This window comes from Eptatretus burgeri, chromosome 2, assembly GCF_056783735.1.
Source record: "Eptatretus burgeri isolate ZD-2024b chromosome 2, Ebu_testis_v1, whole genome shotgun sequence".
NCBI classification, from domain to species: Eukaryota; Metazoa; Chordata; class Myxini; order Myxiniformes; family Myxinidae; genus Eptatretus; species Eptatretus burgeri.
Genome location: NC_140962.1, coordinates 19,829,827 through 19,848,859, shown reverse-complemented (window position 1 = coordinate 19,848,859; position 19,033 = coordinate 19,829,827). Strand labels below are relative to the sequence as shown.

The 19,033-nt window shown below is 44.5% G+C and overlaps 2 protein-coding genes across 6 annotated transcripts in view; both read left to right on the top strand.

The window, feature by feature from the left end:
• Positions 1 to 15,607, top strand: part of ECPAS (Ecm29 proteasome adaptor and scaffold) — a 236,448-nt gene extending 220,841 nt beyond the window's left edge. Inside the window, exons 48-49 of the mRNA XM_085864640.1 lie at positions 14,874 to 14,945; positions 15,128 to 15,607. Of these exons, the coding sequence (XP_085720766.1) occupies positions 14,874 to 14,945; positions 15,128 to 15,279 (224 nt within the window). The 3' untranslated portion in view covers positions 15,280 to 15,607. The remainder of the gene's footprint in view (positions 1 to 14,873; positions 14,946 to 15,127) is intronic.
• Positions 15,608 to 17,962: 2,355 nt separating this feature from the next.
• LOC147031534 (adhesion G protein-coupled receptor L2-like) overlaps positions 17,963 to 19,033 on the top strand; it is a 156,239-nt gene continuing 155,168 nt past the window's right edge. For all 5 annotated transcript variants that reach the window (XM_085864628.1, XM_085864609.1, XM_085864619.1 and 2 more), the window contains exon 1: positions 17,963 to 18,488. The gene's annotated coding sequence lies outside the window, so the exon portion shown is untranslated. The remainder of the gene's footprint in view (positions 18,489 to 19,033) is intronic.

Genomic DNA, 19,033 nt, shown 5'->3' with positions numbered 1-19,033 from the left:
TGGGGTTGGAAGGACCTGGCTTGTAGGAGGTGGTGTGGGAGAGGGAACATTTACAGAGGGGTTTGACAGTAAAATAACATGAAGTGTATTTGATTGACGTGTTCAGACAACCAACCTCTGCAAACTGGACTTCTCAAGATACCTATATTTAATATTCTAAGAAAAAGGTCATGGGGGTGGGTAGAAGGAATTGTTGCTGATGGCACGGAGAAAGGTCATGCTATAGGAACCGGAGGATGGATGACAGACCCCATCCTTCGGTGAGAGACATAATTTGCACAATGTGCCTTGTGAAAATGAAGAGGAAGAACATGTGGCATTCAATGCCAGAAAAATAAGGAAATTTAAGCATTTGAACATGTTTTCAAAAGCTTTCAAAGGAAGAAGGAAGAAGCATTGTCTTCAATGAAGACAATGAAAAATGATAGAGTAAAAGGAGAGATGTCCGGGAAGTCCCAGTGAAAGACTTTTTTGGGTCTTTTATTTATTTATTTTTGAAGTGAGGGGGGAACAGGATGGCATTGGAAAGGCAGAAAAGACAAATTTTTTGTAAAGAAAACAAAAAATTACGAAGAAGAAAGAAACAGGACAACAAAACAACCCCAAAACCGAGACGATTGAGCTCCGGCTATTCGAGAAGGCACAGGGCTGCGCAGAAATTAAACGAATTCTACAGACATCAGCAACAATCACGATTTTTCATGGAAAAATTTCGATGAAAATACAAACAGCACACAGAGACGAAAATATAACAGAAATACACAGCAGATACTTAACTTTGATTCATGTGCAAGGAGAGCTGTTGGTGGATTCGACCGACATGTGGTGCAACCCCGAACCGGACGATATGCTCAAAATTGGCCAAGAAACTCCAATATTCTTTTTTTTTTTTAAATCATGGATTATATACAGTACGATTTATATTTTGAATAATATAAAACTGCATTTATTTTGGACTATTGCGAGTTTCTCATTCTGATAAATTTTTTGGCCAACGTATTGTTTTGTGGCACTGTTCTATGCTGACGTACTTATGAATTATTTTTTTTAATTACATGTTCTTTTAAAATGATCTTTAAAAAATAAGAAAAAAAAAACAAACCAACATGTACACCGACTTGTATGGCAGACTCATGTTCGAGCTAAAATATCAAATTTTTCAATAATCAAGGAGCTAACAATCAATAAGGGCCAAAATAAAGAAATTTCTTCAACACCCCGAACATCAAATTGATTTTGATTAATTTGTATATAGTAACTTGGATTCTCGAGAATTGCATGGGATAATGCGTGGTCTGAAATTGTGGTCTCACCTTCTAGCTCCGGGCTATGTAAACTGCGGGAGGAAGGGGGGTGAGGGGGTAATGGGTGATGCCACAGCTGTAGAATACAGGGGGTCGGTGACAAACATGAATGCCTGACAGGTGGCACAGAGGTAGTGCACTTCCATTGAGCTGACGACTCCAGGTTTGATTCCCAACGAGACCATAAATTGTCGGATTGGTTCTTCGCAGGCAGGGCTTTGCATCACAAAATGGGCCCTTGAATGGATGTCAGGCTTGGTATCCCATCTCCTAGCATTAGTTGGTGGACGTTATAAATTCCATGCTTCTTTTCGGGAGAGTGCGCAAGTCATCTGTGACACCCTGACCAATTCGAAATTCCTACCGACTTCAGTTGTACGTCATGCCTGGCCAGCCAATTCATGAAAGCCTTAGGCCAAAATGTTCTCCGGCATGATCCACAAGAACGTGGGAATAATTGGGGCCAATAAGGAAGTCGTTGTAGTAGGTCACTTAAACATGAATATCTCTGTATCGACTCAAGTAATTCTTGTTTTTTTCCAGCACTGAGGCATCATTACCCCCACGTGCGAAGCAAAACGTGGGGTTAAGAAATTGGTTCACCCTGTCTGTCTATCTACAGGCATCAGTCTATGATCGAGGAACGCTAGAACACAAATCGGAACTTAAATCGGAACACGAACCTGCAGTTTAGCAGAACGTACTTTGGCTCTGAATTTGGCAAATTGTTGAGAATCTTGTCCCGATTGCGCATGCGCACAGCAGAGATGTCAATAAGTCAATTGAGCCAAATCTCAAGTAAGTCTCAAGTCCATTTGGGCAATTCTCAAATCAAGTCTCAAGTCACTGTCGTGTTATTTCAACTTGTGTCAAGTCCGACATTTGCTTAGAAACTGAACGGAGTACAAGTTATTTAAGAAATCAGACACAGGGCTCTATTTATTGCAATTTATGTAATGAAAAGCTGTTTCACTCAAGTTTTTATTTGTCAGTTCCATGCATTGGACATTTTTGCTTTGTTCCCTGCAAAAATTAATTGACGTTAAATTTACTTCTCGTGTCTAACGTCCCGACTTGAACATATGCACATGAGATTAGTAAGTTGGAATTTTTATGACACTTAACCGAGCCTTTTTATTTCCAAATTCTCGATTTTTACCTGTGATATGTCGCAGGTCTGCAAGAGCTCAGTGTGGTTGTTGTTGTTGTTCTTCTTGTTGTTGTTATTGTTGTTGTGGTTCTTGTTGGGGGTTGATTTTTGAAATGTGCACCAATTGGTCAGACAGTTGCCAGACCTCACCCACATTTATCGTTTGACTCCACCCACCATGGCACCCAGACAAAATAATATGGCCGCGATCTTGGCTTTCTGGTGGGCCAAAGACATCAGGCTTACAGGCCTCTGATGATTACACACTGCCCGGGTTTGTTGCATCAGATTTCCATCGACTTTGTTTGGGTCGAGTGTTACTCACAATGATGGGCTTCAAAAAATCCAATCAATATCGAATAAAAAAATATTAGTAAGGTTTAATCAAGCCCGTCAGCACGTACGGTGTGCGCCTTACTAAAAAACATAGACTTACGTAATTTTTGAACAGCCCATATTTGGCTTAAACAAATCCGTGACCGTGCGACGAATCAGTTCGTTGTGATATAACCGCGGCGGAGGCTGACATGGATGAGAGGCGTCGAGTTAATCTTTTAATAGTGCACTAAATGTGTGTTTCGCAATCGCGCTGTTCATCTTCCAAGAGTGATTTAAATGCACATTTCCCAATGGGCCCGTTACCGGATATTGTCACAGATTGTGACCACAGTGCGGTCATTCTTGTTGTTCTATCCGAACGAGACCACTTTGGGAACACTTATTGCCATCATAAATAAATTAAAACCACACAAATGCAGCTGGTTAGCCAGCCTGGAGATTGCCCTTCAGCACATGCATGTGTAAGGAAGGAACAGGTGAGGAGATTTGAATAATTTACTTGTATATTTATTTTGTATGTTAAAATGAAATGTGTAACTTATTAACTTCGATTGCAGTCTTTCAAGATACTGTACTTGTTGTTTTTGATATAATTTATAATTATTGACAAAGTTGAAATTAATCCAAGTCAAGTGATATACGTCAGTCATTACAAAATCATTTTACCGGATCGGGGCCAAGTTTTCCTGACTCGGGACGAATGTTCATGGTTTTTAATAAAGTTGCTTCCCACGTTAATAAGACTATTGCTTACCGCTTGGGTATGGTGTGCTGTCTGGAGAGTGCACACTCCCTTTAGCCTTAGTGGTGAACGGTATGCGACCCGTTGGCCATGAGTGCTGGTGCTTTGCACATGTACACACGTACACGTACACGCTATATGTCGTCATTCCCCGAACATGACACGCCTATGATGGAAAATAATTTACCATTTATTTTAAACCCCATTTTAATTTGATGTTTATTCAACGATTATTTTCCGAACATTGTCAACAAGTCATTGTAAACTCAAGCCGCAAGTAAGTCACAAGTCCCCAGACACCAAGTCCCAAGTCCGAATCTCATGTCAATTTTGTCAAATGTGAGTCGAGTTGCAAGTCGCAAAATTTTGCGGCTCGAGTCCAAGTCGCCAACTCTGGCGCACAGAGTAAGGTAATTGTTATAGTATGCCTGCCTGTCGTACATTCAAATAAAATTGAAAATCAATCCAGACATGAAACTTACTGGTTTTTTGGACGTCATAAAGGACACAAACAACAGGCACAAATAAATAATGTAACGTGTTACATATGGTGGTGTAAAAGACAGTGCATCAATGGCAGTAAACTTCCCAAAAACTCACCCCCCCCCCCTGCAGCCTTTAATACCCTTATTTTATTTCAATCAAATTATATACTTGAACTGAAGAACACAAATTGCCTTGTTGGCACTTCCAAAAACCTCCAGTTTAACAGTACTTAGCCTAAATATTATGCAATTTTACGCCATCTCGACCAATCAAATTTGCCGCTCACGCTTTTAGCATTGGGGAATGTTGAGATTCAAAGAAAATCACGGCTCGTAGGAAATATAGATCATGCTCGGAAACATAGAGCAAGAGTTTATAAAGACCCTTCCCATGTCCTTTTTCTCAAGAACGTGTGGGGTAAGGTGTTCTATGAACTCACGAGCTGAATTCCTCTTTCAACACCTTTATTAGAATATGTACAATGTTGGGTCACTTGCTGGTAACATGACATCACCGGTGGTCAAAAGGTCTCAAAATGCATCTTCGAGCAATTCCATTTGTTTGCCTCTTATGTGAAGGCATGTCCCTTTATTTACTTTATTGTGTCTATATTGTTGGGTGACCATAGAGACAGGATACAACACAATTTACCTTGGTCATGCAAAAGGAATAGGTCATCTGGTGACTGTTTCCATTTGGTTTCTTTATCATCACCGGAGTCATCAAGCAGTGTCCTTCGATTCTGGCATCTTTTATCAGCCATTGAAGCACAAGCCTCGGTGCATGCCGTGGCATTTGTTCTACATGCACAGTCTCATCGGCGACATGCAGACTTCTTGCTGTGATACTGGCACTTTGTTCTGGAGCACAAGCTGCAGGCGACCATTCTCAACTTCCCAGCCATAATCCATCTGGTGGTAGTATAGTGTGTGAAGATGCCAGTGCCTTTTCCGTGCACATGCCCGAGAGCATGCTCATTTAATGGGTTGATGCAAGCATTCTTAGGTAAGGGAGAAGACTTTATGTTTTGTCCTTTCTGACAGAACAAATACATCACCTCATTTTCCTTACTGCCAGCTCTCCAAGCTGTTGTATAAAGACCGCATTTATAAAGATGTCACATGCTTCGACAGTGCTGCTACTCAGCTCTGATTCTTCTCCAAGCTATACCAGATTTCCTTGATGCTTTTGACTGCCATGCAATACATCAATGGCTTTCTTCTTTCCAAGTTTCTAACAGTGAGCACATTTAGTCACAGCGGCTGAGTGTACAGAATCCTACAAAGACCTTGTGCGGCTGTGGTTGTAGTACCTCAGCTAAACTGTGCATTTGTATGAGCTCGTATGTACCGAACTTTGTCCTGGACACCGATGTGGAACAATATCTCCTGGGAGTTGAGGGACCTGTATTGAGTGCCACATGGGAATGTTCCCAAAGACTTGGACAATGAGCATCACAAGCCAGCCAAGTGACCTGCAATCACCACTAACTGATAACTTTCTCATCATCTGTTTTCATTGTCTTCTTTTAGACCGCCGTGGCAAATGTCTTGATCTTTATGTTTGACAAGACATCTCAAAATTTCTGCTTCATATTCAAGCTGTGCTCCACAAAAGCTGCCACCTGATTAGTGCCAATCTCATAGGATTTGAGTAGGTGTACTGCAAATTCTCGGGGTGTTTCTATTGTTCTTGCAAAGTGGACCAGTGATAGGGTGCCATCATCATCCTCATCGATGGAGATGGGATCTGTCATGCCATATTTCATGATTCTTAACACATTTTGAATGTCAGCTTCGTCCTTCCTTGCCTTCTTTGTTACCGTTTCCTTGTGTGTGCCCACGTTATCTAGGTCACGTCTCCTTCACTGCTTTTGTGATTGCTGTTCGCTCATGGAATGTCAGCAACCAATGCTCACAGCTCCTCGTCTTTGGCTTCTCGCAATGATACCGCTCTTTGTTTTCCTGTCAAGATGTATTTGCTGCTCAAGGACCCTGTAGGTACACATCTGAGCGATTGGCTCAGTTGACCTACTGATGAGATAGGTGTTATTCATAAACTCACAGTGGACTGCTGATGAGTCTTTGACAGCTGCTTCATAAAACCATCGGTATTTGACAAGCCACTTGGTTTCCTTACAGCATTCAAGGGCAGCAATGAGTGTTTTATTGATGTCACTCTTGGGTTTCTCAGAATTTAATTGATGTCCTTCTGGCACATTATGCATTAGTTGAAGTTTGTGAGCTTCTTTATTCACTTTAGTGGCAGCATATTTGTACACCTGATACCTTGCTATCTGGCATGGCCATTTTATCAGATGTGCATCTCCCCCAGATCTTGAAAGAGACTATACACACACACACACACACACACACACACACACACACACACACACACACACACACACACACACACACACACACACACACACACATTATGGCACCCAGCATATTTTACCAATCGTTATCTTGAAGGTATACCAAACGGGTAAATATATCGGGGCTGGTTCATACAGTTGCAGGCATGCTGATATCGTTTCACTGCAAGTAATTATTCACCGAGGTGTAATCAGAGATGTACAGACACTTGGTCGTGAAGTCGAGCAAATAGTTTGTGTTGAATTACATCGCATGTTTGATCATTGGACTTATCAACTAGCGTGAAGTCAATGACGGGTCATCACAAATCCCATGCTTTTCACCTAAAGCAAAGGTGAAAGATGGCAGAGAGTTCCACAAGGAATGACCCAACATCACATTTTGAGTTGAAAAAAAAAAATCTTCGACATTAACCGCTGTGACCCACCTCCCGGGGCATTAACCGGGGGACAAATCCAAAAACTCGTTACATATTTCATGCATTCCCCAATGTTGATTGCATACACAAAGTTTCATTAAAAAGTGTTTTAAAATGTGCCCGTAATTGCATTTTTTGACATTTGACCTTTTTACACTGTCTCATGGGGTGGAGCCAAAAATGATACTGCTCTCGCACCATGTGAAATAGCTGATCATAACTACAAAGTTTGGTGAATTTGGGCACAATCGTTTATGAGGAGATAGTGTGATGGACGGAGCTGATTACAATATCCCCTCACTTTTTTTTTGTTAAGCACGGGGATAACTCGAGCCAAATCGATGGCACACCACAAATCTCCACGATTCCCACTGAAAGCAAAGTTGAAAGATGACAAAAGTTTCCACCAGGAATGACCCAATGTAAAATTTGGAGTTAAAAAATCTTCTGTTTTGACCCCTTGACCCAAAGTCCCCATCCCCTGGGGCATTAACTGGGGGGGTCAAATCCAAAATAAAAATACTGCCCGTGGGCCCTGGTCAGTTCCGAACTTCATCGATATTGGATATATTCATTAACATTCATTGTTTTTATTCCGGCCCTAATGAACATCATGCTCATTAAGACTCATTATCTTTATTCCTGGGCAAAATTTCACAAAAAAAAAAAATGCTGCGATAAGGTGTAGACATTGTTCCATCGAAGCATTATACCCTATAAAAGCAAAAACTACGAATACTCTTGGAGATTTAGGACTTTGGAAGATTAATTGATTCCCAATGAACTTCATACTCATTAAGACTCATTATCTTTCCTCCTGGCCAAAAATTCGGAAAAAACGCTCAGGCAAGGTGTAGACATTGTTCCACAGAACCATTATACCAAACCAAAAGCAAAAACTATGAATAGTCTACAAGTTTTAGGACTTTGAAGATTAATTGATTCGACTAATTAACTAAGTCAATTGGTGACAAATCCGAAATTTTATTGCGGGAGGTTCTGCGGCATCTCCCCAAGTATCGTCCCTTCGAGTTTCAAGTCATTCTGACCACAGGTTGCAGTATAATGATCGAAAGATTGATTGTGGACAGACGGACGGACTGACGGACGGATCGACGGACATGGACCCCCATTTTATGTCACTTCCTTCGGAACTGACAAAATCATTACATATTTCATGCGTCCTCCAATGATGATTGCATATGCAATATTTCATTTAAAATTTTTTTTTAATGTACTTGTTCACCTTTTCACCCTGCTCCAGGGGCAGAGCCAAAAATGATACCGCTCGTACACCCACATAACTACCAGGTTTGATGAATTTCATCACAACTGTTTCGGAGGAGACAGCGTGACAGACTGGCAGACAGATGACCAAATAGTCAGTGTAAAACGACCAAAGTGACTGTTTATAGGATCATCAAATATCGAAAGGTTGGAGCCGATAGGCATCATGGACCTTGTGAAGGCCACAGTAAGTATCAGCCTCGTGCTTCAGTCCTTAGCCTTCAGGCCTCTGGTTTCAGCCTATGTGTAAATGCAATTGATATCTATCCAAGCTATATCCATGATGCATGTATTTATATATGCACACAGACAGTGGGCATGTTTTTGCTTCAAGCCCAGGTTTTAAAATTTTTTTATTTTCGGGAGCGATCGAGGCAGCGGTCTATTTCGGACTATTTTCTTTTAAATCTCTTGACCAGGGACCATAAAACCAATGGTCATTATAAAGGTCGTGGCCGATGAGGTTCAGGGATCTCGTGAGATTGTGAAAGAAAACATCCGTCATCATTTACTTTCACGATGTGTATAAAGCAAGTTGCCGATTTTCGTGGTGGATTTGTTCCTAAAAACTGCGACATAATATGAAACGACGTTATTCGGATACAATTTTCCCATATACATCGTGTTATCATTGGGAGGGGGGATGCGTTGCCAAGGAAAATGTTTGGTCACCCTTACTTAACTTAACTTACAGTTGAGTACATATTGGGAACAAACATTAAACAAATCAACACAACACGATTGAAATAATGCATCTACACAAACAAATGGTCAACTTAATGGTGGGGTTGAGAGTGGAGGGACTACAGGGAGGGAGAGGCAGGCACTATGATGCTTTGGTGGAACGTCTGAGCCGGCGAAGTGAGGTACTGGTACTCCCTCACACCTGGCATCCAAATGGCAGTTTGAGCGGTTGCCACGCCGCACGCTTCTCATCCAAAATCCAATTTCGTCCTTTAAAGTTGAAGAGTTGTGGTGGAAGGATTTGGGAGGCAGTTTGAAGGCTTGGAGTGGGGAGTGGGGAAAGGTTGAAGTTGTGAGGCAGGGGGGTGAGGAGCTTAGGGTTGGTGGGGGTGGAGTTAAGGACTTGGAGTCACATTTTACATTGTGTGGATGTTCTGTGGGTACCTCCAAGTCAAGTTCTGTTCCAGAGGAGCCAAGCGACCGTAATATCAAAGCAAACCTTAGCTGTGCGGGCTGTTGAGCAATTAGCCTTGTGGCCTGGACTACAACGACATTTGATTATCTGAAAACAATAAAGGTGATGTACATCTGGGGCACTAAAACGAATATGAGGCCAAAAACAGACATGCGATAAGATAGGAATTGTTGATGGACTGTGCTCATGTGCTGCACATTGATAATTTAGAGCCAAGATCAGGACTTGGCAGAATCAGTAAATACCAATGTAGAATGCAAATGCATTGGAAAGCTTGTGGATCGTGAGCGGATAATCCGGTTATATTCACATTGCAATAAAGAGATGCGCGAAAGATTTACATAACATTGCTAGCTCGGAGCAAAGGCAAAAACTGAAATTCTTCATAAGCATAAGAATCAGCTTTCACAACCTATAAAATTCACTGCCAATCTGACTTTTTGTCAAAAGGGACATTTAGTGGTGCATTCATGTTCAGAAAATGTTTTCTTTCCTTGGTATTGGGGACCACATTAATCTGCTGCTTTTGATGAATAGAGAACTACGTTCAACGTCAAGAAATTTTTGTTTTCATGGAAATAAGTTTTCGAGTGTGACTAATTTCTGTGATAAGGTTGTTGAAAAAATTACCCGGGAGAAAATAATTTTACATGTTTGAATGGAGGACGCCGTTGCATGATGACAACTAGTCATCTTGTTATACGGGTACCAACGGACTTAGAAGTATCCTTCCTTTGCCAACAGATTCACCATCTTTTGCCCCTAACTTTCCATGCTATAATAAACATTGAAAACTACACTGACTCTCATATAGAGATTTCAAAAAGAAAGGATAAACAATGATCAGGTTGTGCGTGTTAACATAATGTGGTGTTCCCTATCGTATTGTATGCACAAGATTTCCAAAATGTTCATTATGGCCAATGGAAATGACAGAAGTTTACTTATTGTATACTCAGAGCCATAGATCCAGGATTTGGAAAAGGGAGTTCCATAAAGTTTGTAAAAAAAAAAAAAAAAAAAAAATAGCCCAATAAAATGGGGTTTAAGGTATTCTGATTCTGATGGAGCATACTCCATTGCAGAGTGCCGGTGCTACCGAAGCAGCTTCTTAGCTGGGGTTATATTGTGTGGTTTGCCATTGCCTTTCCTGCAGTACTTAGGGACTGAGTTTGGAATTTGGCCATGGTGCTGGCGATGGCTCACCTCTTCACAAAGGACAGCATGGGATCTTTAACGTACACCAACTAATGCCAGCACACAGGACGCCAAGTTTAACGTCCATCCGAGAGATGGCACACCTATTGATGAGTCACCTTGCCTGTGAAACACCGGGATGACAGTTTATAGCTGGTCCAAGATTCGAACCCAGGCTAGGCAGTTTCGAGACGAGTGTGCCAGCCTGCAAGCCCGAATTAAGATATAATAACAAGAACAAGAGTGAGAATTGCTTTGCAATACATGTCCCCTACCAGGTCGGGTCAGGTCAGGCATGGGAGCATGCAATGAAGCAGCGCGTTGCTGCATCAAAATGTGATATTTTCTGAGTCCAAAAAGGGCGAAACTGTGAAAAATCGACGAAACGCCCTGAAACTCGAACTTGTTTTATAACTTATTATTATAAAGCCATCTACCAAGTTTCAGTTTAATATTGTTACAATTGTGGAAATTCACAGGACACCATAAAGGATTCGCCAGGATCAGTTATATCGATAAATGTGTGTTCAGATAGATTTCCCCACCGAGGTCTAGAGGGATATATAGGTGTACCCGGGCTGTGATCTTCGAGGTAGTATTATTCTTTTGCTATCATTATTTTGGACCAACCGCCTTTCAACCACCACCAACCGCATTTCAACCACCACCAACCGCTTCACAACAACCACAGCCACCTTGTCCACAACCACAACCGCATTTCCACCTCAGCACATCGTTGCCAGAAGCCTTGCATTCATTAAAGGAAAGCAGACAACGGCCCCCACCCCCAACGAATAACATCTACGCCGGCCAACGAAGCAAGAGCACAACCTGCCACAAGAATGAAAAAGGCCCCGATCCAGGAGAAAAAACGCCCTTCTTCTGGAAGTTTCCCGCGCGTGCTGGAAGAAGAGGCGGGAGGCGAGGGCAGGCGGAGCTCGAGATATAAGGAGGAGGCACAGGCTCTGGAGTGTGTGTGTGCGTACGCTGAAGGTTCTCTCTCTCTCTGGGCTCTGCATCGCGCGCGCTCGCTGGATAGCGCTCGCTAGATCACGCGCGCTCTCACAGTCCCTCTGGAGGCGTGCATTTGGTCATTGGTTGTGCGCTCTCTCTCTCTCTCTCTGGATCGCGCTCTCTGGGTGCTGGTGAGGAAGCTCTCTTTCTCATAGGTCTGTCGTGACGAGGTCGGAGGCGCCGGGACGCCAGCGGAGGTCTGTCGTGACGAGGTCGAGGAGCGCCCAGTGAATCGCCATGAAGGCGACGGGTAACCAGCCCAGCCTCTTGGAGCCTTTGCGGTCTTCACAGCTCCGTGATCATAAAGACCCAAGAGGTCCAGTCTACCCCTTGTCTTTCCTGGGGTTTTTCCTTTGTTTCTTTGCATGAACGTTGTGGTGCCATGTCCTTAAGTAGAACTGTTAAGTGCATGTGTGTAGATAACCTTAGACGGTTGTAGTTCTTTTGCATTGCTTTACACATTGCATAATTGCATGCATGCTTTTGTTGATTGCCTGATTGCATACGTGCACGCCTGCATATGTGTAGTTTGTACAAATAAATGTGCTTGTTTGAATGTTGACCCGTTTGTTGCGTCCTTTCCCTCAAATTGAACTGCCGTATTGCATTCGGAATACGAGCTGGCTTTTTAATAGCCGATAATAGAATCGGATCCAACGGGGCTTTTGCGATAATACCCCGCTCGGTTATCCCAAAACGGAGCGAGCTGCTTAAGCGGCTCGTTTCCAAGCAAGCCCCGTTGAGGTGCAGTCTCTCGGTAGTCTACCCGCGCGATTAATCAGGTAAATCGACCATTCGGCGATCCGAACCTGTAGCGCGGGTAGAGTGTTGACTAGGCTGTGGTGTGCATTAAAGACACACCCATAGCGGGATTTCGGCGTTGTTCCGAAAGCTGCGACTAGATTGCTACGTCGGTGGGCGAGCGTGGCCGCTATAAGCTAACCGCGGCCGCCCGCACGCCGGCGAGCGGAAATCTGTAACAATATGTTAAAGGGTATGGGAAACAAAGTCTGAAAAACCACAAGTGGAACGTATGGACGGACGGACGGACAGACGGATGGAGAGCAAACCTCTCGTCCCCTCTGGTGAAACCGGAAGGGTACTAATAATGTATCTTTGGTAAATGGGGAGGTTTAGACCTCCGCTTTGTCTCCAACCCCACAACCATCCCCACATTCCCGAAGCCTGGTCATCTCAATATTCAATCCCTGGTGATTGAAAGAAAAGAAAAAAAAAAAAAGATTGATTTCTGTCTTATTTATTTCAATACACCCGTCCTTTTTCTTCCTCATAACACTTCCTGTGAACCGATGTGTGTATTGGCACAGCACCCTCAAGTATTCACATTATACGGGGCGCAGTGTATCTATCAAAGTTGAAATATTAAAAAAAAAAGGCATTAATTAATCACCATGGCTGTGGAGTGCCTCAGGTTAATACAATAAATGGTAGTTGCTCTTTTACTATTCACTCCGGGTTACCGTTGGTACATATCAAAAGATAGGGCAAATCTTTATTGTAATTTCATGCATGAATGGTTCAACACCAAGCATTCACCAATCTTTGTTGGATTGTTGTCTGCTGTTTAAATATATATATATACATACATGAAATTACAAAGATAGGGCAAATCTTCCGATACCTACTGATATTGAGCACATGAACACACTACTGTAACGTTGTCGTTGACGGAGAAAATAAAATGAAAGCAGTATATCTACACTGATTGTGCAATTCATGCCTATACACCACTCGTACAAGTTTATGAATAGATCTGGCAATTGGATACTAAATTTTTTTTTATTGATTGATACATATATACATATGAGAGTCCGTATTGTTTTGAGGGACCAACATGAGTGTTTTATCAATAAAAGGCTCAGAAAGTCCAACATTTCAGCCACGGCTTGCTTGACCTTTGTGAAGGAAAGAAACCCACATGGCACATGCACTTCAATGCCCTCCTGGAGAGGCAGAGTTACACAAGCCTGCATTAGACCATGAGATGCAACCAACCTGACGAAGGCCACTCTGGCTGCAAAGTTGGACTTTCTGAGCCTTTGCCCATTTTGGTTGCACAAAAACTTTGAGTTGGTCGTGAGTTTGCTTTTTTCCATTTTTGTGGTTTTTGCAGTTTTTGTGGTTTTTGCACTTTGGTAACTTGAAATGATTGACGTCCTTTGTTTTGATAATTACGCCTTCGGTAGTGATGATCTTGCATTTGGTTTAATTCCAATCTTTCTTTGCAATATCTTCTTCTCCGATGACGTCGCTAACCTTTGTGATCACTCTGCTCAGATACGTTTGCATTGTTTGCAGAAATAATTTTTTAACAAAGCGGACCCTAAATCCCCTTTTTGCGCCAACAGCATGGAAAGCTAGGGCCCATATCCAAACTTGGCCACCGAAGACCTGCCTAGAGTACCTGAGTAAATGCTGATATTGTGTCGGAGATGTCTCAAAGTAGTTGTTGCAGTCGTGCAGACTTTGTTCACCACTATCTTCCTCATTATGACTACAGATGAGATGGTCGTAAAGGGAAGAGGGTTCTCCAAGGAGGACAAGCTCAAATGTGAATTGTGCAAGCTTTGCGTTTTAAGCAGACATCTTGGACGTGTTTCCTGCATTCAAAAACATTTCAACGTTATCTACTCATTGCTGAAACATTGGGCCACGGGAGGGATCGAGAAATTGATAGTGGGAGTGGGAGGAGAGAGGGAGAAAAGGAAGAACATTGCAAGAAGATAGAAGTAAACGGAATGTCAGTAAGTTAACCGAGTTGTGTTTTTGACATCGTCATAATCATCATGTACTTCACACAGAACCCTATGCAGAGCGTTGGTGTTCCCAAAGCAGTTACTCGGCGACGGTCCTGGTCAGGTCGTCACTCCGACTCGGGAAGTCAGGGCAGCAATGTGGAATGTGTTCACGGTGCCCGCAATAGCTCGACTACTCTTCGCGAAAGATACCGTGGGATCATTAACGTCCCACCAACTAATGCCGGCACATGGGACACCCATGTTCACGTACATCCGAGGGACGGCACACGCATTGATGAATTATCCTGCTTGCGGAATACTGCGATAACAGTTTATAGCTGGTTCTGGATTCAAACCCAGGGTGGACAGCTTAGAGGCGAGTGTGCATCCCTCGAGAGCTAGACCATCTTGTCAGCCCGATTTTGACATATTGTGGCTTAATCCATCGGGGTAGTCTGACTACCCCAAAAATGTGGGAGACAACATTGTTGTGTTGAAAAGTACATGTTAGACCAACGATTGTAGCTTCGTGGCTTCACGAATCCCTTATTCTCATTACGGTTGTCATCGTGTCGTGTGAACAAACAAATAACACACGTGCTTGTGAGTGTTTCGTTCACAGAATTATTGTGCTTTTCAGGTAACAAGTCCTACAGCTCTGTACGTACCGAGGCCCTGGTGGTCCTGGAACTCCTGCTCTCCAAACTGAAGGGTAATTTAAACATTTGCCTCACCTCCCCCATATTCCAACCACCTCCCCTGTCCTCTCTAGTTGTAACCCTTCAAAAGCCTCAACTTCTATTCTAATTTTTTGCCATCAACATTAAATGTGCCTCGTAAAACTTGGGCCTACGACTGGCTTCCCATCTCGAAGGCTGACTCGCTGTGCCGCAGGATTGGGATTGAGCGAAGCATTCGCTACGCAGTGCGAGTCTCTTCGCTCATCACTCGCTGCGATGGACTCCGATCGAGTTCCTGAACTACGAGACAGGGCCCACAACCTGTTAATTCAGCTGAATGATCCGGACAGTGACTATATGAGCTAAGTCGACGTATGCTTGTGGTTGAGAGGGAGAGCTGGAGAATGGGGTCCTGGAAAAGGCAGCAAGACCGATAAGTGAGGACTTCATGTGAATTATCATGTTGACATGTGGGATTATTTTTTGTTTTGTTTTTTATTGTTTTTCTTTTTGGTTTTGAAGACACCTGCACTAAGATGCCAGTCTGTACGGTGCTGAAAGGCACACAGTACTATTACTAGAGTTCGACGCGCAAACGTTGCGGCATATTTCGCATTGCAATAGCTGTTATTGAAATTGTGTTCTTGTTGTTTTAATTGCACATCCAAGCCAATAAATCTTGGACCGACTTGTGGCTTCAGAGTTTGGACTATGATTTCGATAAAAATTTTTTTTTTTTTTTTTTTTTACAGATGCTATTTCTGGGACCGGTTTGTTCGATAAAGCTTTGTGGGTTCTGTCAAAGTGGGTCTCATTAAAGGTGATGACTGGAAAGGTATCTTCTTGTATTGCCAAAAGCATCCATCAACCCTTCAAGGGGGAATTCACAAGGCAGCAATTTAAATTTCAGTCTTGGACACGTGTTTCTGCTTCATCAGCAAAACTAAATCTTCCGAAAATTCCGAGCTTACCGGGATGCATAATGGACTGTGACCAACCGGCTCGGGCGTTAAGAGTTAGGCCAGGGTACGAAGCCAAAACGACTATTACATTAAAGCTCTTTGCTTTATTATTATTATTTGCAGGCTGTCAATTTGTTTGTGGATTTCTTTGCAAACAGAGTGGCAAGCTCGATTTTGTTTGCCTGCCAACACAATAAGGTTTGCTATTGTTATTGTTAGCATTTTTTGCTTTTTCATGGCCCAAGACTCTGTATTGAAAAAAAAAAAAACAAGAAAACCTTAAGCCAGTCTATTTCAGTGCACGACAGGACAAAGGCTTTCGTCTCGTATTGACGTGAGGTTGGTACACTCGCCAGGCTCGCCGAGTGTACGTCTGTGAGAGCGAGCAGCCATGGGAATCAAACCCACATCAGTCAGTGGACAAAGAAACAAGTCTTTAACCACTCGACGCAAACAGCCAGGTATGTAATGTATACCTACTGTATATGTCGTACGTATTGTTGATTTAGGATGGCCGAGCCCGAGAGGGTACACGCACTCGCAGCTAAGCCATCTCGCCTGGGTTCGAATGTTGGACCCTGGCGTAAACTGCCATCCTGGTGTTTCACATTCAGTGTGATTTATCAATGCGTGTGACATCCCTGTGATGGACGTTAAACGCTGCAGTCCCGTCTGCCGGTATTTAATTGGTGGACGTGAAAAAAAATTCCCACGGTGTCCATCGTGAAGAGTAGGCGAGCTATCGTAGGCACCCTGAACAAAACTACTGCTGGGAAGGCGACGTCAAACCATCCAGCATGACGGTTGCAAAGTAACTGATTCGGCAGAACTCGATGCTCCGTAACGGAGAGGGATGGTACATCAGATGGGATTGTTTATTTGGACAGATGTATTCTGTAAGGATCCTTTATGATTACGATGATAATATACGAGTGTGACACATCAAGATTGGCATCGATAGAATAATGGGACATCATCAAAGAAGAATTTTGGTTGCGACTGCACGCGGTCCTACGAGGGTCCAAAGCATTTACCTGAAACTCATTGATAAAAGTCAGGCATCGCTTGTAAATGATCAGGCAACTTGTAATCTCCTCTTTGTCCCCCTGATTGGCAGGTGCTTTGGGGCCATTGAGCGAATTTTTTTTCCGAAAGATGGGGTCTGTTAGGGGGGGGGGGAGAAAAGTTCCTTGGGGCAGGGTGCATAAAAATCCCTCTCTTCTGTGCACCCTTGGGGGTCTGAGCTTTGTGTGATCCCGAGGTGGCTGTACGGAAATCCCTGTGGCTCATCCATCATGAGGATCTCGGGGACAGTCCCCGACAGTTCCTTGGCCACCACCACCCCCCCCTCTCCCCCACCTTGTGCGCACCATTCGTGAAGCCCCCGTTGTTAGGCCATCGATCTTCCCATCTAAAGCCCTCTAGGCGTCCTTGGTTCCGATCTCTGACCTCGCAAAGGACTGAGATGTAGTCATTCCAATGGAGCCGTTTTGTTTGCACCTTTCAGGTGTTAGAAAGGTCTCGCCCCTACTAGCTCCCTGGTTACGATGCTATCGGGCTCGAGTTGTGTTTTTTTTTGTGATAAAACGCGGCCATTCCTTGAGTATATCACGTCAAGTAAGTCGGATCGTATTGAAGATCAAGGGAGATGAGAAAAGGGAGAGGTGATGTGCTGATGTCCCTTCGGTGGACGACGACGACGAGGACGACGAGGAGGAGGAAGAAGAGTGAACATTGCTGGCGCTTCAGCATGAAATGATCGATGTGGTGGTAAATGGCAAAACCCGCACCGGGTCTTCCCGATTCTGGATTCCAGATTCTGGGCCGAGTCGATTCCAGCAACGGAAAGCCGGTTTCCCCTCTTGGAGCAACAGTTGTAATTGAATGCAATATTAACGTAACAAATTGATCTTGGAGGTCGTCGTGAAGAAAGCTACTCTTGTGGGATCCGTGCGTTGCGTGAATCCGTGCCGGAGCTTCGAGGCGCCCGGAGTGCTGGGAGGTGAGGAATTCGCTGGTTGGGAGCGAGAGAGAGAGAGAGAGAGATGGAGTGACGGGGAGGGGGAGGGGGAGAGGGAGAGGGAGAGGGGAGGGGGGTGGTTGAGGAAGATCGACGTCGGAGGCCTTGCGGACGGCGGTTATTTGGTTTCTTGGACCGATCTCGGGACGATCTGTTGAGACGGGGATGCGCCGAGCGGGAACGCCCAACGTGGCCTGACAGGTTTGGGGGTTTTTAACGTTCGTCGGGGTTCGACCTGGAGGGGATCTGACCGGGAGGGGTTGGGATCCTGAGGGGATCTGTCCGGAAGAGGGTCTCTCAAGGAGGGGATCAGAGCTTCGAGCTTTCCGTCCGACGAAAAATGTTCCAAAGTCACGGAAAAGTCTAAAAGACATAATCGGCCGGGCGTGCGCGGGTCTCCATAGCTCGGTACGGGTACGGGTAGGGGTACGGGTACGGGTACGGGTACTCGCCTAACTTGGCTTCACGCGTCCACTTCGGAGCCATCGCTTGGGAGATTGAATCCTGAAACTGGACCCAGATGCTGGAAGGTGGCGCATTGGGACACGATCATCCTCGTGGAACACGTGACGGGGAGAAGGCGACTCGCTCAGGTAATACTTGGTGGATCGGTGCACCCAGTCCGGTACGTGCGGGGACAGTTCGTGCGTCCGTTTGGTTCATGCGGCTCGTTGCGCCAAATGCGGGTCCACCCGGCTCGCCGCACATGGTGCAGTAGGCGCGCTTCACACTTCGGTGCTGCTAAATACGGCCTGCAGAGGTCGGTACACCCAGGCTTGGGTCGTTGTACCCATGTGTGGGTCGTTGTACCCATGTGTGGGTCGGTGTACCCAGGTGCGGGTCAGTGTACCCAGGTGCGGGTCAGTGTACCCAGGTGCGGGTCGGTGCACCCAGGCGTGGGACTGTGTACCCATGTGTGGGACTGTGTACCCAAGGCGTGGGCCATCGTACCCATGTGTGGGACTGTGCACCGAGGCGTGGGTCGTTGTATCCAGGTGTGGGTCGGTGCACCCAGGTATGGGTCATTGTACCCAGATGTGGGTCGTTGTACCCAAGCGTGGGTCGTTGTACCCAGGTATGGGTCGTTGTCCCCAGGCGTGGTCGTTGTCCCCAGGCGTGGTCGTTGTCCCCAGGCGTG